At 40.7% G+C, this 24,701-nt stretch overlaps 2 protein-coding genes and 1 pseudogene across 2 annotated transcripts; 2 read left to right on the forward strand and 1 right to left on the reverse strand.

Annotated features, from left to right (window-relative positions):
* Positions 1 to 2,296: 2,296 nt before the first annotated feature.
* Positions 2,297 to 8,224, reverse strand: tmem208 (transmembrane protein 208). Its single transcript, XM_030722911.1, is given in 8 exon segments — positions 2,297 to 2,793; positions 2,795 to 2,908; positions 3,009 to 3,093; positions 4,724 to 4,829; positions 4,832 to 4,859; positions 4,968 to 5,027; positions 5,649 to 5,744; positions 8,006 to 8,224. Coding segments are annotated over 8 exon segments (519 nt in total). The 5' UTR covers positions 8,012 to 8,224; the 3' UTR covers positions 2,297 to 2,769.
* Positions 8,225 to 10,316: 2,092 nt separating this feature from the next.
* LOC115777151 (erythrocyte band 7 integral membrane protein pseudogene) lies at positions 10,317 to 11,708 on the forward strand (annotated as a pseudogene).
* Positions 11,709 to 17,622: 5,914 nt separating this feature from the next.
* slc39a1 (solute carrier family 39 member 1) lies at positions 17,623 to 23,661 on the forward strand. The gene is made up of 4 exons (XM_030724077.1): positions 17,623 to 17,858; positions 19,405 to 19,535; positions 19,865 to 20,173; positions 21,517 to 23,661. The coding sequence occupies exons 1-4, from the start codon at positions 17,744 to 17,746 to the stop codon at positions 21,868 to 21,870; spliced, it is 909 nt and encodes a 302-aa protein (XP_030579937.1). The 5' UTR covers positions 17,623 to 17,743; the 3' UTR covers positions 21,871 to 23,661.
* Positions 23,662 to 24,701: the final 1,040 nt, after the last annotated feature.

Genomic DNA, 24,701 nt, shown 5'->3' on the forward strand with positions numbered 1-24,701 from the left:
CTGAACTCACTGCACAGCTAGCAGGAATAACATATTTTGGTACATCTTATTATAGAAGCACAACAGTCAGAAAACACAAAGTACACATGCAAGCCTTTTGGGGGGGTGGGTTATGTGCGTGTGCATGGCCCCAGGACTAAATTACACTGCAACATGCTCCCTCTCAAAGCCCACATCTGGGATTGGCCTTGACAACTGGATGCTGCGCTGCTCTAATTTTGGTTACTTTTGTTTATAACCCTATAATAGAGACAGTACAGGACCACAGGGCTGGGATGAAGGAGGACAGGACACGGGCAAAGTAAAAACAGTCATTTTCAAAAAGCCTGTGGGGACACTGACTTTTTAGGAAAAGTATAAAGTTTGTTTCTGTTTTTTTCTTCTTTTTAAAGAACTATTAATTTTATTATTAGTTTTTTTTGGTATGTAATTACGTTAATCTATAGCTGCCTGTTTCCTTATAACAGGATTCACAGCATCACACGCCTTCAAACCTGAGGACTGCAGGTTGTAGCTTTTGCGCCGAGTAAGCATGAATGGACAACAATGCGAAATCTGTAATTACGCTGGAAGCAGATCAGGGCCTGCACCGGCCCACTTGCTGTCTTCGGAGTTTCAGCATAATCACTAAATTCCTTTGCTTTGCTTTGCTTGATAGATGGTGTAGAGGAAGCTTTTAAATAAGCATTTTCTGCCACCACAGGGAAACAGGAGCCTTCACTGTAGCTGTGTAGTGTCAAATGGGTTGTAAAACGGCGCTGTTAAGTCATCAACGACCTTAATTATTTTTAAGAAGTTGATCATATGAACATGTGAATGTTTGAACTTACAGTTACGTCCCACAGCTGGGAGCCCTGAACGATGTTGCAGCTTCTTGCTTTAGAGGAAGGGAAGATACAGATTTTAAATATTCATACAAGCAAAGTTTAGAGTCACATTTGAGGTATGAAGCAAAAGCATGTCGATGTTCAGAGAACATTGGTGACCTTTTTTTTTACATGACTCAAAACTTAGCAGCCACTTTATTAAGTACACCTTGCTAGTGCTGGGGTTGGACCCCCTTTTGCCTCCAGAACTGTTAATTTTTCATGACATAAATTCAATAAGGAGATTTGTTGGCTGCACATCCATGATGAGCACCTCCCATTCCACCACATTCAAAAGCTGCTCTGTTGGACTGAGATCTGGTGACTGTATGGTGATACAAGGCAGGATGGAGACATGCTATCATGTTTATGACAATTCGGTTATCCCGGTGGGTCTTCTGCTGCTGTAGCCCATCTGCTTCAGTGTTCATGTGCTTTGCATTCAGAGACACTCTTCTGCATACCTCGGTTGTAAAGAGTAGTTATTTGAGTTACTGTTTCCTTCCTAATCAGCTCAGCACAATCTGGCCATTCTCCTCTGACATCAAACAAGGCGTTTTCACCCAGAGAACTGCAGCTCACTGGATGCTTTCCCTTTTTTTGCTGCTATGCGGGAAAATCCCGGTAGATCAGCAGTTCCTGAACTGCTGGCACTATCCCACATTTAAACTGACTTGAATCACCTTTCTTCCCCATTCTGATGCTCGGTTTTGAACATCAGCAAGTCATCTTGACCATGTCTTATTTAAATCCAGTGAACTGTTGCTATGTGATTGGCTTATGAGAGATTCACATTAACAAGATCAGTTGAACCTAAATAAGTGGCCGGTGGGTGTACATGGATTTAGAACGAGTCAAAAACATCAGATTACAGTTAGCAGCATGTTAACGCTATGCTAGTGTTGAAACAAGAATAATCAGAACAGAAAGCAACTTAAAACTAAATAGATTTTCTGTGGATGACCGGACTGTTAAGCATTTTCAGACTGCTTCACCTTTTAAAGCACATTTGCTTTTGGAAATACATTTTGTGATATTTTTTCCCTCTTTGCCGTTTCACATAATTCATCTATTAATGAGCCCTATTATCACTGATCATTACAGCTACTCTGTTTGCTCTGTCTAAACTAGGCCATGGTAATTTGATTGAATCTGACATTTCTCTAAGAGGTACATTTTAAACCTGTAAAACAAAAAGTCTGTCAGGCATCTGTTCAGCCATTAAAAAACAAACAAACAAACAAACAAAAAAAGTTTCTTCTTATGATCAGATGATTTTTTCTAAAGGATTTTTCCAATATCAAATTTAGCCTCGTCAGGAAACTGAAAATAATCTCTCAATACTTTAGTCATTTTTCAATCAAACATCACTTCTGCAAAAAAACTCCAGACAGGATGGAAGTTTTTTTTTTTTTTTTTAATTGCAAAATTGTTTACAATTTCCTATTAAAACGTACAGGCATCCAGTGGATTCTTAAGCATCTCTTGATTCTGCAATAATGTACACCATTTCTCAAACATAAATAAAAACATGCCAAAAACAAAAGCCGCAGTGGCAGATTCAACAAATTTGGACTCATCTTCTTGCTGTATGTGATGTAACGGAAATGTGACTCAGTGTAACTTAGATCTGCACAGGACAGCAAAACTCCTAATCTCTGCCTGGGGACAATACATTTGGACTGTAATATTATCTAAATAAGGAATCATTTGTTTCATAACTTAGGGAGAAAACTCAATCACAGGAGAGAAACAAACATGGAAAACAAGATTCCACAATATCAGATCTGGATTGAGTTTAATTTAATAACAAATTTCTTCCTGAATAACTTATGAATTCCTTGCCATCTCTATATTAGATTCTGCATATAAAAAAAAATACTGCTTCGCCTGGTCTGCAGCATCAGAATCGCTTCATCTGCCTGCGCCTCTTGTCTTCTCTGCTTCTTCTCGTTCACCTCCTCCGGTGCCGATGGGCTTTCAGCCATAAACCAGGGACCCAGGAAGTTTACCCACAGCAGGTAGAGGGCACGGGCTGGGGCCTGACACGCACACACATGGGAGACAAAATGAAAAGAGAACTTGGCAGACAAGCAACAGCCAGGATTGTTTTTATACAGACTGGACTACAAAAGCGCTTACCAGCAGCCACAGATACCAGAAGTAAGAGGAGATTGTGCTGAGCACTTGCACTATGGCTGTGAGCAAGATCACATCCTTCAGGTGCCTAAAGCCAGAATAAGATTAGAATTAATCATCACTGAAAAAGAACAGGAGTCTGTGCACAAAGCAAGGGACACAACGCCCTCATCAGGCCAGCTGGACCTTTGCAGCATGTCACTCCACATATTTCCAGTCTCCACTGCGCTATTTTATTAATGCAAATGTCAGAAATTATGAGGGGTAATCAAAAAGTTCTATTACTGCCCATCTAAAGGCAAAAAACATACCTGGTTTAAATTTTAAATGTGGCCATCCAATCTGTTCTGACCACTTACATGTGTGCAGTTCCTGTGACATAAAGCTGACCCATTACTTGAATTTCCTTTCAAGAAGAGAGTTCCTGACCTTCCTGACCTTGTGCGCCACCTTCAGGCTTGCACATTGGACTCTTTCTATGCTTTCTCAGAGGTTCATGGTGAAAAGAGCAGATGGGCATATGCAAGTGGTTAGAACACGACTTCAAGCATGACCACTGGAAGCTCTCTATGGGTACCTGGAGACGACAGCCTTGTAGCAGCCAAATTTAAATCTGTTGAGGCTTTTGCTTTAAATGTACCTACTTTCATATTAATCACGTGATTATAATGGTCATTTTGTACTTTCAGAAGTCCTGAAGACAAAAATGTTGTGAGAGCTCAAATGTATGTTATTCACTGGAAAAGACTAAACATCATTTTGTTTCTATGATGCATAAGCAGGACAAATAATCCACAAGGCTTCACTCGTATATCAAAGCATAAAGAGAATACACAACATTTTTATACCACCAGGCCTTCAGACTATTTATACTATGTGAAAACATAGTGTAAGACACCTGTATATAAACTTATATCTATATTTATCTATAATCTTATACTGTTGGAAAATCTGTTTATTTCCCCTCAAATGGTTCCAAATGGTTAAAAGGAAGATACATTTGTGAGTTGAGCAGCAGAGTTGAGTATGTGGGCTGTACCCATGGAAAACTTTGCCAATGCCAACCAGCTTATTATATATATTGCGAATTTTAACAACCTTTTTCATTTAAGAAACAGGGCCTCAGCAGCATGCGGAAGAACCATACACAGCCACAGCAGCCTGGCACTTCTTTCTCATGCTGGTCACACACTGGCATCCCATCCTTCAACCAGCAATCATCCAGTCCAATTCAGTTTTATTTATATAGCACCAAATCACAATAACAGTCACCTCAAGGTGCTTTATATTGTAAGGTGAAGACCCTACATAAATACAGGTGACCCCCCCATGAGCAAGCACTTGGTGACAGTGGGAAGGAAAAACTTCCAGAAACCTCCGCAGAACCAGGCTCAGGAGGGGCAGCCATCTGCTGCGACCGGCTGGGGGGTGAGGGGAGGGAGAGAGGACAAAAAGACACACAACACCAAACAAGAGTCATAGCCGAAGTAAGCTTTGGCATTAGCAGAAGATCTGGTATGAGCACAACTCACATACTCAACCCTGCTGTTCAACCCACAAATGCATCTTCCTTACAAATGTGGCACATTTAAGGGGAAATAAACAGCTTTCCAACAGTATAGATTTAATGCCGACAAACATTGTTACAACAAGAGATATCAGCCAAGCACAAATTTCCTTACTTTCTGTGCAAAGGTTATTTTGGAGAGAGGACTTACTCTGCCATTCCCTGCTCCATGTTTAGGTCTATCCTCCGTCCAGGAGACTTTCCATCCTCAGCAAACACCGGCTTGGCCATGGCAGACATGGAGCGGTAACTCCCATGTACACTGCTAACGCAAACACGAGCAGCAACTCTAACCAGAAGCAATAAGAGTTTTAAATCCAGAAACAGTGCAGTGTTACAACAAACTGATAGATGAGGATGTTCACATTTAAATAACTGTCACTGAATAAACTCACCCATGTCCAAAATGAAGATGAACTGTAGAAAATCAAGAAATTTACAGCAGCATATATCGCCTGCAGAGGAAGAGTATTTGAAAATGGGTACTGGAGAACGCATTAGTACAAAAGAGCTGTGATCAGTCAAACAAAAGATGAGCGCCCACTTGTGATAATCTATCAATATGAATACTGATTTAGTTTAAATTCACTGTACTTTTTAAATACAGACTGTTGCACAACCACAATCAAATTTCCATAAAGCTTTGAATGAAAATTATGTATTTAGAAATTATATTTAACTTTTTTTGGGGGCTTTTTCAGGGTTTATTCTTGACAGGACAGTTAGTAGAGAGAAATGCAGGGACAGCGAGAGTGGGGAGGAACACCACACATTAGCTGCCCCCCCCCCATAGCCTTTCAGCATATTGGTCAGCTGCTCAGCCCTGAGAGTTATACTGGCACCCACACTTAACCATTTTCAACTGAAACATTAAAAAGTACCTAAAATACTGTAAAACTAACAAGAAGCGATCTGTCTGCATTGATTAGCAGCACCCTGTATTAAAATCAGAGCATCCTGCAGAAAGTCCAAGGAACTGAAGTCTGAATATGTTTTGATCCACTGAGAACCAATTTCTAATCTTAAAGGCGCTTCCTTTGACTGAAACCATTCAAAAATCACACTGAGCCTCTTACATTCGCTCCGAGGATGACTCTTGTGTAGAACTTCAGAGTGGCTTCGTTCTCCTCGTAGATCTGCTTCTTTCCCTTTGTGCCAACTTTCCCTTTGGGCTGATGGGCAAAACACAGAGGGCAACATCAGTGTTACCATACTGTTCTTTAATCATATCAACAAGTAAAAGTGTTTTAATAAACACACATGCAAAAGCTTTCAGAGCCTCCTTATTGTATGGCACTTGGCTGGATATCCCAATTTCTAACATAAATATCTGAAATACAAGATCTGAAGCATTGGGAATATATGTATGTCCTCACAGATTTATTAGATCTACAGCTAATCAGAAATAATATAAAATACTAGCAGGCATTCTCAGCGAAGATGTCACCTTTGGACTGTTTACCTTTGGGCACAGGCTTCTCTTCAGCGGCGATAAAGCATCACAAGAAAATAATAAAGTGTTTTTTTTCTACTGGCCCCATCTACATTTGGATTACACTTCTTTTTCCCCTCCAAATATTTAAAGCTTTTGCAGCACCTTATAATAATGGTTATATACATTATAAGCTACATATTTGTGGGTATATACTCAGAATGATTAATTCACTTTTTCATGACATTAAATCAGATGTTACTGTGTTATAAACGACCAAAATTAGGTTTAATGAGAGTGCCCTACAGAAGGAAGAGATTAATAAGGAAGACAATCTACTGCTAAAAGGAACACAAAAGCACTTAATTCAAAGCAGTTTTCAACTTCTGAAAATACAATTAAGTTAACAAATTTAAATTCAGCTGTTTATTTTATAACCCTGAGAGCTGAAACCTTGAAAGTGCCCCTCGGAGTACGTGTCAACTCTCCCATAAACACAGCACAGCCACGTCATTTCTTCTTTGAGTCAGCTCAGCCTTCTGATGCCAGCTTTCAGTCGGCGCTGCTCCTACATCCACATGAAACCTTTTTATTGTGTTCTCGGCTGATGGTTTTTTTGACATGTTGCACATTAATTATAAGCAGGAAGGGTACAACATCAGCAATAAATGAATGATGAAGGTTTAAGCAGTTAACTGTAAACGCCTTAAGTTAAAGTCTGGGATGTAAAATATGATTTGACTACACATTTTTATGTGATTATATTAGATTGTTGCCTTTGCTCTGTTTGATTATTGTACATGTTTGTACCCTCTGCAAAAATACAGGCCTATACAAGTATAGTAAACAATGTTTAAATACCTACTTCCTCTTTAAGGGTTGCCACAGCAGATCATCTGCCTCCATCACACCCTATCTCTAATGTCCTCCTCTGTCACAACAACCCTCTGCATGTCCTCCTTCACTACCTCCATGCATCTTCTCTGAGGGCTTCCTCTTCTCCCCCTGCCTGGGAGCTCCATCTTCAACATCATTTTGTCCGTTATGTCCACTAGCACTCCTCTGGACATGTCCAAACTATCTCAGCCTTGCCTCTGTAACTTTGTCTCCAAACTGCTCAACCTGAGCTTTCTCTCAGATGTACTCATTTCTAATCCTGTCCATTCTGGTCACTCCCAATGAAAATCTTAACACCTCCAGGTTGGCCTCCTGTCTTTTTAATCAGTGCCACTGTCTCCATACACCATAGCAGGTCTCACTACCACCTTGCAAACCCTCCCTTTGACTCTTGCTGCTATCTGTCACAAATCACCCCTGACACTCATCTCCACCCACACTGACTTTAAACTCAGTCACCTTCACTACCTCTGCCCTTTGCATGTTCACATTCCCCCTGCCCTCATTCAAGCTTGTACTGTATCTATGCATATTTGTAGCATTCATGTCTCATGGCATATGCAGTCTCATACTGGGCAGTACACCAGTAAGAGGATTTTGGGTTCAAACCTCCTGGTTGGCTGGTGTCTGTCTGTGTAAAATTTACACGTTTCTCCCTGTGCCTCTTCTGCCCACAGTCCAGAGACAGACATGTTAGGGCTGTAGGTGTGTGATTGTTAGTCTCTGAGCGTTAGCCTGTAATAGACTGGCGACCTGTCCAGGGTGCACCCCATCTCTCACCCTGTGGCAGCTGGGATAGGCTAAGATAATTGATGAGAAGTGCGCAGCACAATGTCAGAGTCCAAATTCCCGTTGTGTACAATAATCTCCTCATATGTAGGAATCTCAGTTCCCTGAGAGGGTGCACAGCAACACACGTGAACAGAGCACCATGGGAGTGATTAAACGTGAGAAAGTGACAGAAATGAGATTTCCTGTGGGGGTTTTTTTATTGTTTTCCCCATCACAAAACAAACTTTCCGCTTCTTCTGCGGTATACAGCTGTGAACAAATGTGGAAGTGGATCGGCCAGCTGTGCCTGCTGCGTGTGTGCGCGCCTCTCACCGCCATTCCCGCTCCGGACCCGGTGTTGCTGCTGATCTCCGCCGCTGCGTGTTCTTGGACATCGACCTGTGAGCCGCCGCCGCCGTTTCTCCCCGTGCTGATGTTACTGCATCAAAGACGTCTCCCTACCGTCTGATTTCTTGAAACACATCAGCACTGACGGCTTGTGGGAAAAGCAACGCATCCGGCGCAGGAGTATGACATCATCAGCTCTATTTCCGTATCCGCGTTGTCCGTAGATATATACGTATGCGTGTGGGACTTGACCGTTTCGCTGGCTGAGCTGTGAATGGACAGGAAGCGACATTTCATAAAGTTGTAATTTTTTATTATTATTTAGGTTTCGGAAACTACGAAGGATTTTTTTCCCCGATCAGGAAATGAAATGAGAACAGAGGTGTAGGGCGAGAGAGATGAAGTAAGGGGGGAAAGGTGGAAACGGGAAAAACAACAAGAGCAAAATGAGGAACTTACGTCGTTTGGTGAGTGGAACTTAGCAAAGTCATATATAAGCTGACAGGGAAGATAAAGAGTGCTAAAATCTTGGTGTTTTATAGGTACTAAAAATAACTAAATAAAAGAAAACATAACAGGGACCAAAATCCTGGAAGTAAAAAGCTTAAAGAGACGGAGAAATGGGGAGAATTGTGGCAGCTTTGTCTGTTTACATTGGATATATGAGTTATGAGGTTAGGCCATATATTCCTCCACCACTGAGATGCTTTGTGTCAAAAATATGTTGCAGCTGTGTGCAAACGGAAACAAAGATGTGGCAGATGTGCAGGTGAGCACGATATGGATGTGGAGGAGCTCATCTAAAATGTTGCAGCTGTGGAGGAGAACACAGGTCAGCATATCGTGGGTGTGAAGTCAGTAAGAAGGCAGCTGAGGCAGTGAAGGTGTCCAAACAGCAGGCTGCATCTGAGCCAGAGAGCGCAGACAAAGGTAATGAATGTGGTGGAAACTGTAACAAGATGGTGATAAGGGAAGATTTTCTACTGAGCAAGAAAAAAACTCCAAAGTCAAAGTGAACTTTATTGTCAGTCAAACCATGTAATAGTACATTACACAGAAGACTAAAATTTCGTTTCTGCAAACCCCAATGTGCAATATTAAAAACAAAAATGACACACAACTAAGCATAAAAACTGAAGCATAGACTAAATATAAAACACTACTAGACATAAAATGTAAATAAATAAATATCAACAGATCACACAACATAAGACAGGCAGTGGGGATACAGTTTCTAGGCTAACGCAGTGTACCAGAATGTAGTCAGGTTGAGGTATGTTACTCGAGTGCAGTGGTAATAGTACAGGTGTACAACAATACAAAGTGCAATATGGGAAAGTGCAGACTAGCAGCATGGAGATAGATAAGATTTAGTAAACTTGTTATGTGTCTTGTACAAACATGAATTTGAATTTGGCATGTGCATAGAGTATTTTTGCAGAATTCATATTGTTTATGGGTTGAAGTGATAAACTGCTTCAGTGCAGACACACAGAAAAAATGGGCAAAAAAAATTAAGATCATGGTGGAATCAGCTGAGAAATATCTGGATATTAAGGATTAAAGCTGTGAGACAGTTCTCAGTCATGGTTTGGGTGGCTCTTCATGGTGTTAAGCTATTTTACAGTGGAATGGCAAAAAGTCTTGTAGGGAGTGGGCAAGAATGTAAAAAGTTCATCTCAGATTTATTAGGGACAACCCTCAATGTAATATGTGTTCAAGAGACATGGTTGAAACCGCAGTGGGATTTTGTGGTATCAACCAATTGTAATTAAGGTATGGACACATAATAATAGTGTGACAAATGTTGCAAAAGACTGAGTGCTGATTACTGGATGATGCAAGTGGGCCCATTTCAAGAAGGTAGTGGTGGTGTGGAGATTTTTAAGGCACCAAGTACACACTTTGGGGGAGGTACCCGTGAAGAAGAGAACATGGATCATTTGTCAGTGTGCACAGTGGATTAACTGAATAATGTTCGCGCTACGGGGGTGAAAGAAAATAATCCAAATCAGAGTTTCGTCATAGCTTCTGGTAGCTTATCAGCGCTCTCAAGCATTAGGTCTGGGAAATCATGAAGACGATATTCTTTATCACATCTTTCACATGCTTTTGGAATTCCATAATGGGGGTTAGACGTGTCATTGCTTTGGATTCCTGCACACATGGGGGTTGGAGGAATGAAAGGGTGGTCTTATTGCAAAAAAAAGTGCATTACAAGAATGAATACAGAAGTACTGTTAAGCAAAGGTGGTCAAAATATTAGAGGAGCATATGTGGAATATTTTGCAGGAATGTTGGGACACAGCTGACACATAAGACATCTACGGATCCGAGTATGTAGGTTTGAACAGAGTGCAGGGCAGTTACCCAATGGAGGGGATGTTTCTCATTTAAGAACAGGACAATACAGGATTAAACCATACGCTACACAGAATAGGCAAACACCCAGCAGATATTTGAACATGTACAGATCTGCTGTAACAGATTCGAGAGACAAGGAAGAAATCAAAGTTTTACACTGGGGAATTTCTTAGGGAACACTCAGAAAGTGCGCAGTCTAATTATCTGAATATCTTCGAATTACAAGATTGATGGAAGGAATACAGTTTTTCCTGCTATTTTCTTGTTCACACCCCAGTTCAGTAGGTGGCGGTAATGCATCTGTAAGCTGGTTTGCCAACCGCCATTAAGCTCTAAAGAAGAAGGCGTACGCGTCAAAGCGCCATATTGTTAAGAGTGCGTAGAGAGCGTTCAGGTCAACACGCTGCCGGCTTTACCTTACTGTTCACAGCTGAAACAGATTTTAGGCCTAGACGATGGCTGGCGATAACGCAGAAACCGCACTGAAAGAAGCCCGGAGACGTGAGCGTCAGGTAGCTTTGGAGAGCGCAGACTCAGACATTGGTTTGTGTGGCTGGCTGCTGGTCGGCCTCTCGCTCCTTCTCGTGCTGTGTACCCTGCCCCGTTCTATCTGGATGTGCATCAAGATAGTGAAGTGAGTACGAGAGAGCCATCATCTTTCGGCTGGGCCGCATTTTGCGAGGAGGAGCCAAAAGGACCGGGTTGTTCTTCATCGTGCCGTGCACTGACAGCTTATTAATGTGGACATGCGCACCATCACGTTTGACATCCCACCCACTCAGGAGGTTTTGACAAAAGACTCAGTGACGGTGAGCGTTGATGGCGTGGGTCCTACTACCGTGTCCAGAATGCTACTCTGGCTGTGGCAAACATCACTAACGCGGACGCAGCCACACGGCTGCTGGCCCAGACCACCCTGAGGAACGTGCTGGTACCAAGAACCTGGCCGAGATCCTGTCCGATCGTGAAGAGAATTGCGCACAGCATGCAGTCCTCTTTGGATGACGCCCACCGATGAACTGGGGGATCAAGGTGGAGAGGGTGGAGATCAAAGATGTGAAGCCTGCCCCCTTCAGCTTCAGCGAGCCATGGCGGCTGAGGCAGAGGCCAGCCGCGAGGCTCGAGCCAAGGTGATCGCAGCCGAGGGGGAGATGAACGCATCGCGGGCGCTCAAGGAGGCCTCGCTGGTGATCGCAGAGTCTCCGTCAGCCCTGCAGCTTGCGCTATAACCTTCAGACCCTAAACACCATCGCTGCAGAGAAGAACTCCACCATTATTTTCCCCGCTCCCGCTGGAGATGATGCAGGGCCTGATCAAACACTGAGCACTGCAGAAACACACACACACACACACACACCCACACACCACAACAACACAACACACCACACACACAATGCATCACCTGAACATACACATAGACCCTCTTCTCAATTAGACTTTCCTCTTTAAACGTCAGGTGGCCGAGGGGGCTTCATTTTAAAGGTAAAAATATGTTTCCTCCCATGAATTTGGCGATCTTCAAATTGTCCATGTGGGGTTGTTTATACTTTTTAGTTTTGGATTTTCCACTTGTAATGTTCCACTAAATATAATATTTTTGCAGTGAACCATGGCTAACAGGGCTGGAGTAGCGAGATTTACTACTGCAGAAGCCTCAAGGCAAACCGAGCCCTCTTTTGTAAAGCAGGGATTGAAACACATAATTACATTAGAACACTTTAGAATATCTGTCATAAATTTAAAAGAGAGAAACTGCATATAGGATGAACACAAATTAGCCATTAAAAAATCCTGTATAAAAAAGAAAAAAAATGCTGTCATAAATGACCCCCCTAGGTCATTTTGGTCACTAAGATAGCTTGGTGGCTTGAGAATTAAACCACAAGCACTAAGATGATGCTTGGTAAGTTGGTGCTTGTGGATTTTAATGCACTAAATTGAGATGGTGGCAATTTAAGCAACTGCTTTTTATCGCCTTGTTTGTTTTTGAGCCCAGCCCACTGACTTGAGCCAGCAGCACTCGCACATAGATTTTAGGCTTGTTTCTTTTTTTTCTTTTTTCTTTTTGCACCATCTTGCTGCAGGCCTGTGGTTTATTTTGATTAGTTCAGCCTTGCTTTACTTTACCCCGGATCCGTTTCTGATCTGTTTTGCTGATCATCCTGAGCTCTCCACCAGCTCCTGTCGATTCAGCGTGCTCAGTCAGCTGAGGATGGCGGTTAGAGCCAGAGGTGCCAGACAACCCAGCAAATTCTACAGCAGTTGGCTTGGTGGGCCTGCCAATAGCTGAATTCATTTATTGTGTATGAGCCTTAAAACTGAAACAGCTACAGTGCAGCAGTTTAACTCTATTTTTTTAGTTTGTGTGATCATATATACTTTTTTTTTTTTTTTTTAAATGTACTAAGTGTGAGTTTAGTGCCTGATGGATACGTGGCCTACGACTCTACACACTGCGCGCGCAAAAACACACACACACACACACACACACACACACGTCTTTCCCCATATATCTCTCAGCACTGTTACAGCTGCCAGCATCTTAGTGCTGCGGTCATTTAAAGTGTTTTGTGTTATGACTACTGCCTGTTGTTATTTATTGCCAAAACCTAACTGAATGTGTTTTGAGACCAGTGTAAAACTTATACTAACCTTAGGCGTAACATCATCATTGTTACCTTAAAACACATCCCAGGATGCACAGTATTAGACTGTGTTTAATGTTTCCTTGTATGTCATTGTGAGAATGAAGGCTTTGAACCTCGAATGCTGTGAATACAGTCAATGTGTAAACTTTATAATACTGAGCATGAAGGAGAAGGGATCAGTGTTAAGGAGCTCCATACGCAAGGATCAATCAGAGTATTTTGGTAATCGAATAATAGTGCAAACACACACAGTTTCCTTTCTGTTAAACACAGAAATACTTTTTCTCTAGTTGTCACTAATCACATAAGCTAAAACAAGTCTGAGTGACAACAGTCACTGTGACTGGTTCGCCAAGGTGATCTTGTATGTTTACTGTATACTTTCTGATTCACAGCATGTAACGGGTGGACAAAATACTGAAGGTGCTTAAAATGCCCACAGATTTGCCTCAGCATCCGGCACAATCAAAGTGGACCTGAGCAGCTACACCTCAGTACATGGCTGTCAGTTGTTCCTTTTATTTTGTCCACCCCCTCTCTGGTTTCATTGTCTGCTTAGGTGAGGCAGAGGCTGTAAATCTTAAAACCAAAAGCCTTAATGTACTGATATTTATTAATTTTACAGTCAAGTATTACTCTATGCACTTCTATATAAAGTTAGCTTCTTCTTTTTTTTTTTTTTACAGGAAGCTATCACATACGCTCTTTTCTGGGTATAACCAGAAGCCAAATACTAGCCAAACATCTTTGTATTAATGTCATACATCTGTAGTTTGTCTGTTTCTCTATTTTTTAACATTTAAAGAACAGAATTGCTAAATGTACCATGCATCTTTTAGTCTGTGTAATCATGAAGGGTTTTTTTTAAATATATATATATATATTAGTGAGATAGAGGCATGTGAAGTTTATTATAGTTTTGCTGTGGCCTCATGAGGGGCTTAGGTTTGCTGCAGAATACAAAGGCTGTTACATGATACTATACAAATTATATATACATATATGTATGTTTGTTTGTTTTGGCTGCTACCATAAAAGATGAGTATCAGATGCTGCAGAGCTCATGTCCAGTCTGAGGTACTGATGGCCAGATGAAGCTTCATGAAGCGTTGAAACTTTCCATCCAGTTGGTTCAAGGAGAGGTTCATTTCTTGAGGCTTCTTGTGCACACAAACCCCCCCCTGCTGGTCAAAACCTTTAATTGTCGTTTCAACTATTTGTGATGGTCTTTCGGCTGTTTTGCAACAGTGTCTGCATAAGAATAATCACTGCCAATAACAGACGTAAACACACCTTAATTTGATTTTGTGTGGTTCATTCATTCATCTAAATGGTTTTTGATTAATGTGTGTGTGATGGTAATACAAGTCTATCAATGTCAAAAAAACTTGTCATGATTTGAGTCAGTGTTTAATTAAATCCAACAGGGTATGAGATATTTATGTTAAAACTGTTGCAGTGTTTTCAAAAGATGGGGCAGTGATTTTGCTTATGAATACTGGGGTGTTGGTGACTTTATTCTTTTATTAAATATTTTTTCCCCTGTGCTTGGACTCAGTTTCTCTTTTTTGGGAATAACCTCTCCAGCTTTGGCGAAAACCCTTTCACATGGTAGTGAGGAGGCAGGAGTGCACAGTATCCCACAGCCAGCCTGTGCAGTCATGGCCAAATGCTTTGAGAATCACACAAGTGTTTCCACAAAGTTTGCTGCGTCAGTGTTTTAGATCTTTCTGTCAAATGTTTCTATGGTATACTGTAGTTTAATGACAAGCATTTAGCATGTTTCAAAGGCTTTTATTGACAAGTTTATGCAATAAAAGCCTTTGAATCAATGACTCAAAAGCCTTGAGTCAATATTTGCAGTGTTGGTCCTTCTTTTTCGAGACCTCAGCAATTCACTCTGGCTTGCTGTTAATCAACTTCTGGGCCAGACTGATAGCAATCCATTCTTGTAGAAGAAATGTTTGGAGTTTGTCAGAATTTGTGGGTTTGTGTTTTGTCGATCTGCCTTTTGAGGATTGACCACAAGTTCTCAATGGAATTAAGGTCCAGGGAGTTTCCTGGCCATGGATCCAAATTTTCAGTGTTTTGCTCCCTGAGCTACTTAGTAGTCACTTTGCCTCATGGCTCGATGCTCTGCCGTGCTGGAAAAGGCATTGTTCCTCACCGGTTGGACAGTTGGGAGAAGTTGCTCTCAGAGGATGTTTTGGTACCAGCTTTATTTGCTATCTGAGCTCAATCATTGTGACAGAGTGATTTCCAGCCTCGTCCCTGTCAACACTCACCTGTGTTAATGAGAGTACCAATGAAATTACAGCACGTACTTTTGTGGTAGGGCTGAAATGAAGTGGAAAATTTTTTTTTCCTTGGTATTTAGTTCATTTTCATGGAAAAGAGGAACTTTGCAATTATTTGCAATTCATCTGACCACTCTTCATAACCTTCTGGAGTATATGCAAATAGCATCATAAAAACTGAAGCAGCAAACTTTGTGGAAACCGATACTTGTGTCATTCGCAAAACTTTTGGCTATGACTGTGCAGGCTTGGACATATGCACCTCTGCACAGGTGATACCCACAGATCAAGTGTTGCTGTACCCCAGTTGCTCAGCACACAACAAACACTTCACCTTGGAATGTGCATATTATAGTAGTAACACATTTCATTATTTACAGGCATATTATGTGTAACACCTTACTGGGAGAGATCAGCTCAAAGTGTTGCCGTTTGGGGTAATCCCTCCACCTTTTAGGAGCTCCATGTAAACAAGCTCCTCTGTGTCACAGCAAACTAATGAAACTGCAACACGAACACTAATATGCACATTTTGATTTTTGTCTCGATATGCTGCATATAGACGTATATGAAGATGACAAATATTTGACTGAAGAGCAAGTCCCATCACTTGGTGGCCATCTTCAAACACATCAGGGTTTTTATTTGGGCAGTTATTTTGAAGCATTATCTAAATTAATTTTAGTTTCAATGGTCAACAGGACACAAAAACAAACAAACAAAAAAAACCATACGGACAGAATAATGTGACAGATGATTTAAAAAAAATTTTTTTTTTGTTCAAAAAGAGACGTTTGCTGAGGTTCCTCCAAACAAAAATAAGGTTTGGGGCAAAGTGAATACAACTTGAAGTTATATTACCATCTTTCTAGAAGCAATTCTCACCATTCTTAGACACCTGTAGGCTCCTATTTTGTTTTGTTTTTTTTAATATATACACTTACTGGACACTTTAGGTACACCTTGGTACTCCTGGGTTTGACCCCCTTTTGCCTTCTAAGGTGCTTTAATTCTTCATGGCACAGATTCAACAAGGTGCTTGAAACAATCCTCAGAGATTTTGGTCCATGTTGACATGATAGCATCACACAGTTGCTGCAGATTTCTCTGCACATCAATCATGAGAATCTCCTGTTCCACCACCTCCCAAAGGTGATCTATTGGATTGAAATCTGGTGACTGTGGAGACCATCTACATAGTACATTTTTACGTTCAAGAAACCGATTTGAGATAATTTGAGCTTTGTGACATGGTTTTCCTGCTGGAAGCAACCATCAGAAGATGGGTACAGCGTGGTCATAAAGGGATGGACGTGGTCAGCAACAATACTCAGGTAGGCTGTGGTGTGTAAATGATGCTCAGTTGGTACTAAAGTATAAACACTAAATACTTTAATAGGGTTATAATAATATGCAAAATTTTCTCAGAATTTAGTGTCATAGTCTAAAATGCCATTGCAACCATTTATGTCTGAACCAAAAACAACAGAAAAAGGTTTTGGTTTTGGTGAGTTTAGTTTTCATCTGTCTGCCACCATTTATACCTAAACTCTAATAATGTACTGATTGATCACTGATAGATCATTTGATTTTATGCCTCTTATGACAGTACGTTTAACTTTCATAACATACGTAACTTTTGCAATACATACATTTTCACATAAAAAGTGAGAAATCTCTTTATCGTAAGTACTAATCTATTCCTAACATTTACTAGTTAACAGCACACTCAACAATTAGAGATTTTAACAGCAAACAAATTCAAAGATAGTGATTATAAATCAGAAAAATATTCCATTACACACAGTACCCATAAATTACAGAATATAGGTGTATACATGTCATTTGTAGTAAAGGAAATGACAAAACATCCAACCTTTACAAAGTGAAGTTAGTTTATTAGAAACACACCAAACTTTTTCCATGATGTTTAAAAAACACCTTTATGGCCTATCTGGGACAGATTATGGTGTACATTACTGTATACTGGCACAAAAATGAATAAAGTGGGATTTTGTTGCCTTTTTTGAGTAATTAAAATTTTTTTACACAGGTTTTATTATTAAGCAGGTGTTGGTTTTATATTATTATTACAAAGCACTGTTATTATTATTATGTTGTTATTATTGGAAGTATGGTAGTGGTGGTGATGGCGGTAGTAGCAATAAAAACATTACTATAGAAGCATTTTATTGTAAATAAAGAGCAAAAATTTCGCGTTTCGCTTTCTTTTTCGGCACACCATTTCTGACCCTTCACGGACCCCGTAGCCTGCTCTCAGTCTCAATAACAACGTCCCGGCGGCGGAGAAACTACTTTGGCTCTGTGGGTAAACCTCGCCCCGGAGTCCTCGCCATGTGCCGGTGCTGACCTGATCTCGGTACCTCACCTGAACTGACATTTTACGCTGCACAATGGAGTACCTGTTCCAGGTGAAAATCGGCGCTCTGATCGGGCTGTTGCTCTTAACTCTCCTTTTTGGATTTATCCCTGCTCGAATCAGATGGTTCAGGGACACAAACGGGACAGGTTGGTACACATTAATATGGAAAAGGAATGGCATAAGCAGCTGTTAATAACAGCAATATGTGTGACTGCTACAGTCTCACTTTGAGAAACAGAGATTTATCCAATCTCAGCTTAACAATGAGGAACCGCTGAACAAATGAATCACATTACTCGGATTGTATTGTTTGTTTCTCAATGACACGCATGCCGAGCTAAACAGCAACGGTGACTGATTCCTGTCAGGTATTCCTGTCTGTTTTGGGATCTGCTGCCGTTTGCAGAAAAAGACGCAAACCTTAAATTGCCAGAAATTTAAATAAAGTTTGGTGCAACAGCTTCAGTTACTGGAGCTCAGTGGTTTCCCCATTGTAGCGCTCGGTGAATCACATGATCTCCTAGTCGATAATGTTGTAAGTGCTTCTAACGGTTGATTATTTTATTATCTGGGGCCGGGAAACCATAAAAGTGTTGGAGAATAAAGGGTGGGCCTCACACACACGGAGCAAAAATAACCCTGTAAATGTTTTCATTTCTACATCTTCACTGGTTATTATTTCTAATACCACAGCAGTCACTGATATCAGCCTAAAGGATTAATCTGTACAATCGAGTGACTTCAGTCACCTGATAGCTGTGAAGTCTGAAGGTTAAAGCCCTGAAGTCACATTTGTAGAACAGAAATAAAAAAAATAAAATAAAATAATAAAGCTGTTAGGGAGGTGGGTGAACTTCACTTTCTTACAAGGAAGTGAAAGTATCATGAAATGCTCTTTTGAGTCATCTTTGTTCAGAAGCCTCCAGAGGCATGGTGTGTCACATGAGGATCCAATAATTCAAAGTTTAGAAGGAAATCCCGTGATTTAAAGTTTGACATGACCCATTAAGATTTATGCCTATTGGATATCAGTGGTTTCTATTGAATCATCACATGAAGTCAGGAAGACACTGAAAATTAGCAGTGATTTGAAAGAAGAAGGAGTCAGAAGTCAGAGTCAACACAAATAATTAAGGGTGTTTATTTTAACAATTAACAAGTAATAACTAGAACTCAGAATAATCTTCAGCTTGAAGACACAGCACTTCCTGAGAGGAGAAAAGAAAAGTATAAAGAAAGTCAAACAGCCTCAAAAACAGGCCTTCCTTTTGCCCTGTTTCTGTGGCAGGTCTCATCTACAAGCACTGGAGGGCCCATGTGGCTCATTTCCAGTTAGTGACACTGGTTCTTTAAAAGCCTTCAGAGCTCAGCTACCGGGTGGCTCTTGGTTTGGTTTCCTGCACTTGACAACAGTGCATATGCCATTTCTTCACTCATGCACTCCGTGACTCTACTTATTGTTCTGGTTAAAGTCCTGTCCTTGTTTCCTTCATCTAAAATAAACAGTCTTTGTAATTGGCTTTTCTCTGTGCGTCTCCCTTTGTGTCATGGCTGTGCAGCCCAGTTTGTGACACAGAGATTTGGTCTCAGTTGGATTTCCTGGTCATATAAAGTTAAATAAACCTGTAAAAAGCTGATATATGGGTCAGTTTATGTTGAAACTTTAAGGATGTTTTGTCTCTCCGTGTGTAGAAGTTCATCGCACATTTCTGAGTTTGATCAGCTGCTTTGCCGGCGGCGTTTTCCTGGCGGCATGCCTGCTCGACATCATTCCAGATTATCTGTCAGACATCAGCGCAGAGCTGGATGCTCAGAAGGTGGAGGTATGTCAGGACACTCGTAAACTCTACACATATAAGATATTATATTTACTGTGTATTGACCTGTCAACTTATTTTTCCTCATTAATATTTATTTCGTCTGAAATGCCCCGGTTTTTCAGGGCCCAGTGTCACTTAGTCAAAGTAGTACACGAGTGTTTGCTATAGTAGAAATTTGTATTATTCCTGCTGCTGCTGCTGCTGTTTCGTACTTCTTTGATGACTGAGAAGCTCTACTGTTCTGCTGCATGTGTTAAACATCTGTTCACTACTTCTTGACTTTACCAAACAGACCCTGCTAACTGTTTACTCTCTGTGTCGGTCTCAAACAGACCCCGTTTCCCCTTCCAGAGTTCATCATGGCTGCTGGTTTCTTCACTGTTCTCATACTGGAGAAGATTGTCCAGAACTTCCGGGTGATGAGAGCGGCTCATGAGGAGAGGGCACCCCTTATACAAGACAATGGGCATGGGCATGGGCACGGGGGACCCACAACCCACGATCTGGAGGGCAGCGGCCACCACGTCCATGTGGACTTACAGGCTCACTCCTCCTTTCGTTCCTTCATGCTCTTCCTGTCTCTCTCACTCCATTCAGTGTTTGAGGGTTTAGCTATTGGCCTGCAGAGCACTGACTCGAAGGTAAGAAGACAAAGCACTTCACCTGATGTTAGATCTGATCTGTTTTTTTTTTTTTATCCACACAGACTTTTAAAGGATTGTTATGGCACGTCTCTCTTGCTTTGCCGTGTGTCCTACATGCCCTTTAGCCACATTTATTTGGGAAAGTGCTGTTCAGATGAGCTTGAAATCATATTCACAGAAAGCAAGTTTCAGTTCATAGCTTCAGAAAGCTTTGGCAGCAAAATGAGTCAGAATTGTTTCTTCTGCTCAAATGACAGCCCAAGCAGGCTTAGCAGGCTTAGCAGGCAGGCTATCAGTCAAACTGAAGGCCAAAAGAGGAAGCGTTAGGGTTAAAAACTATCTACAGCAAACCGACAGTATCTGAAAGTCATGTCCTAAAGAAATAATAAAAAATCCAGCAAAGACCTGACACAGGATCTGAGAGATGCATCTGGCCCTTCAGCTGATCCATCTACTGTTCACTGAAGTCTCATCATAAATGGTCTCAGTGGAAGGGTGGCTGTCAAGAAGCCATTTATAAGGAAGGGAAACAGGGAGAAAAGGCTGAGGTATGCCAGATTAGATCCCCGACCTCAAAATTATTGAAGCAGTGTGGGATCATACTGACAGAAGACAGAACAAAAGGCAGCCAACATCCAAAGAAGAACTTTGAATGTCCTTCAAGAAGCCTGGAGGACTATTCCTGAAGACTACTTAAAGAAATGAGAAGAAAGCTGCCTCAGAGAGTTCAGGCTGTGTTGAAGACTGAAGGTGGTCCAAACAGATATTAGTTTTCAAGCTCATTAGAATTGTACAAACTCTGTTTTTGTCTAATATACTTTATGTTTGCATGTTTCAAGTTGCTGCACCTATTTCCCAAGAAAATATAAAGAATTGAGGGGCAGCTCAAGACGTTTACACAGTACTGCATAAATATTGCACTTGAGTGGCTGGTGAATTTATGTTAGAACAAAGCCAAAAATGATGAGCTAAACATATAATAATGAAACAAATATCACACTATTGAAACATGTGGCTTGAGTTCAGTTTACTGTAAGTGCATCAGCTTGTAATTTAGTACCAGATCCTGCTGTGGTTGAACTTCTCACATTGATGCAGAAGTCAAGCCGTCAAGAGACACCAGTTTTCAGTTTGATGTTGCCCATACTGTACAGTATGCTTATTTAAAAATGGCTTTGCTGGTTTATTCCAAATCCAGGTGTCACTAATTACATACTCACTGTGTAACCCATTCAATATCTGAGCAATACTGAAAAAGCCTCTATGGTTTCTTCATTGTAAGTTACAGCAGTTAGATGAAGTTAAAAAAAACATATAATTCATATAAAATGTCTTTGTAGGTACTGGAGATCTGCATCGCTATTCTTGTTCATAAGAGCATCATCGTGTTCAGCCTGTCTGTGAAGCTGGTCCAGAGCGCGGTTCGCCCTTTGTGGGTTGCCGCTTACATCGCAGTGTTTGCCATGATGTCGCCTTTAGGCATCGCCATCGGCATCGGCGTGATGGAGGCTCAGCTAGCAGCTGGACCTCTGATCCAGGCCGTGCTGGAGGGGCTCGCTGCAGGCACGTTTGTTTACATCACTTTCCTGGAGATTCTCCCACATGAGCTGAATTCCCCTGGGAATCAGCTCCTCAAGGTGATCTTCATCCTGGTCGGCTTCACCATCATGGCAGCTTTGACGTTTTTGGGATGAAACTGACATTTCGTCCCTGTCAGCTGCTGTCACTGTATCGCGTGTATGCCACTCCCAGATGTCCAGGTCAATTTCCTAGAGAAGGACAAACTAGACAGAAGAATTTTTGCGGCTGCAAGGTTACACTTATCTCTGGACTTTTTTTTTCTCAAAGGGAGCATGACAACATTTTTGGCGTTTTTATTGCTTTCAGTACTTTTATAATTTATAATTTTATTGTGGAGGTGTCCAGCTGCTTTTTTTTTGTTGTTTTTTCTATTTTCTTTTTTAATAATTTCTGTTTTGCATTGCTGTCTTTATGTAAAGAGGTACAGAGGATCAAAACATGAAGAATCATAAACTGATAATGACATAAATGCTATAAAATACATCAAATAGTATTAAAAATAATAGTAGGCTTTAATGATAATATGGCATATCTCGACGTTTGATTTAATTTGCTTCTGTATTTACCTTTGTAGTAATTCACCTATATTCTTTTTATTTAATTTTCCATCTTTTTTTAATGTGAGTGTGTCTATACTTTCACATATTTATCCTTTCAACCTATTTACCCCCCCCCCCCCCCTCAACTGAATAATTTATTTTCTTTTATTTATGCATTGATGCTTCATTATGCATTTTCAGGGGGAGAGCTGGTTGGGGGCGTGTGCTGTGTAAAAGAGCATGTTTTTAAAAATTAGTACATTCGTAACGAAATGGAAAATTCACTGGGAATGTAAATTTTAAAAGAGGTGTTAATACAAAGGTAAAGAATTGCAGATGCAAATTAAACGTTGAATACCAGTCGAATGTTTGTCCAAACTTATGACTGGACTGTCACATTTTATAAATTCTTAATGCTTATTTGTTCTGTTTTTGATTATGTCAGTTTCGGTCCTCCATAAAGATGAAGTACTTACAGCAGCGCCGCATTTGTCGAATTTATCACTGACCTTATTTTGAAATGTGCAGGACGAACCTGCCTCGGACCTCTCGGGATGCGTACGTAACCACTGGAAACAAAGGGCAGTGTTCCCAATATATATCTTTCAGTTAATTCAGTCATGTGGGTGCCTCCAGAGCATTAATGTTTATAAATCATGTGTCACAAAATCAAATGGGAAGTTTGACTGTTGTTTTTTTTTTTTTGCCAAAATGCACTGACTGTTCTTTACTGTGGGCTCAGCTGGGTAACTGGGCTTTGTAAACTGCTGTTTAATAGGTACGTAAATTAGTATTTTCACTGATCTGGGTTTGTTAATGTTATTTCATTGCTTTTAGTAAGTGCTTACAGATTGTTTTTAATTTTAGCTTGCTGTTATTTCTCATTACTGAAACGATAGTGCATCACTACTATTTTAACGCGTTACAGGTCTAGTATACAGTACTGTGTTTCAGCCTGTTTTACACTCCAAGTAAACCACTGACTGTTTTTTTATTTTGTCTTTACAGCACTGAAGTAGCTCTTTTCTGTCATGTGATAGATTGTCCCCTCATATGGGGAAAAGGCAGGAAGCAGAAATTTGTGGCATGGTTGGCATGAAAAGGGCACTGTCATCAAAAAAAAGTGTTAATGACATGAAATTTCACATGGCTCACCCTTTTTTTTTTTTTAAATGTCACTTTTGATTACCCAACGGAACAAAAGCCACTCCTCTTCTTAATTTCACAATATCACCCATTTTGCACTATAAGCTGAACAAATCATTGGAAAACCTCGACTATCTTTTTACAAGCAAACTACATGGATATTTTGTGCCTTATGGTCGTTGTATTTATGAGAAACATGACTGTGTTTTGTTCATCTATTCAGAGTAAAAATGAACTAAAAATAAGTGGGAGTGTTGGCTCTTTCTTTGTTGTTTACAAAGGTGCTGTTCAATCATCTCACTGTCTGCTGTCACTCACACTTGATGTCATCTCACTGTCGATTGACCTAAAAATAAGACCACACTTCATTGTGCCTCAACTTCAAATCAGACACTGCAATACACCTACCAAATTTAAAGTAGGCTGGATCGATCTGACACATACAGAGTCCTTTGTTTATTACTGAGATGGGAGTTCTTAAACTCTACACACTACAATTTGCCAAGACAGCCAAGAAAGCCTTGACAACTTTCATTTAAAAGAGCACAAATGTAAATGAATAAATTACGTTTAGCACAGAATGGACCACAGGCCACAGTGAGGTTGGAGTTTGGTGTAACAGTAACGTGTTGGCAAGACAGGGGTAGAAATGCTCAACATAATGTCACTTAATTTGAGGCCTCAACAGTCACTAGGTACCTGCAGCTAAGGTAACTGGTACTGTCCTAGATTAAAGCTGCAGGGTTTTTACCTTACAGTATACAGTGCCATGAGACAGGATTTGTTAATGAATCAAACCGAACAGATCTAAAGACGGAGTTCCTGGAATTTGGGTTTATTGGAACAGGACAAATAGACATCCACAGTCCTCTCAGGCAGCATCTGACAGAAGAGCATTTAATGAGCAGGGATTTGACAAACTTGGAGATAAAAGTGCATTTGCTGCATTTGTTTTGTTTGCTCTTGCTTTTTCAAAGACAATGAGGCGCAAACAATGTGCAAAGCACCATAAGAAGTCTGTGTTCTGATGATGACTTTAAACAGCTGCTGAGTGAATCTGTGCCCATGCTTGGAGGTCTTGTGTCCATTTTCCAATAATCACAATATACAACAGAATCACGGTGAATGTTCAGAGCTGTCAGTTTGATTTAAGGTGCTGCCAGTTGGTTTTGAGAGAACAATGAGTTCAATCTTTTTTAAAGACTGGTTTATACATTCAGTGGCTGATAGAGACGGTCAGTGAGGATATACATCTCCCA

This window comes from Archocentrus centrarchus, chromosome 3 (genome assembly GCF_007364275.1).
Source record: "Archocentrus centrarchus isolate MPI-CPG fArcCen1 chromosome 3, fArcCen1, whole genome shotgun sequence".
Taxonomy (NCBI): domain Eukaryota; kingdom Metazoa; phylum Chordata; class Actinopteri; order Cichliformes; family Cichlidae; genus Archocentrus; species Archocentrus centrarchus.

What these genes read in the sequence shown, in the direction of transcription:
- slc39a1 (XM_030724077.1), top strand. Translation starts at nt 17,744, where the DNA reads ATGGAGTACCTGTTCCAGGTGAAAATCGGCGCTCTGATCGGGCTGTTG. An exon ending in CAGGGACACAAACGGGACAG is followed by an intron (nt 17,859 to 19,404) that starts GTTGGTACACAT and finishes CTCCGTGTGTAG; the next exon opens with AAGTTCATCGCACATTTCTG. An exon ending in TGCAGAGCACTGACTCGAAG is followed by an intron (nt 20,174 to 21,516) that starts GTAAGAAGACAA and finishes ATGTCTTTGTAG; the next exon opens with GTACTGGAGATCTGCATCGC.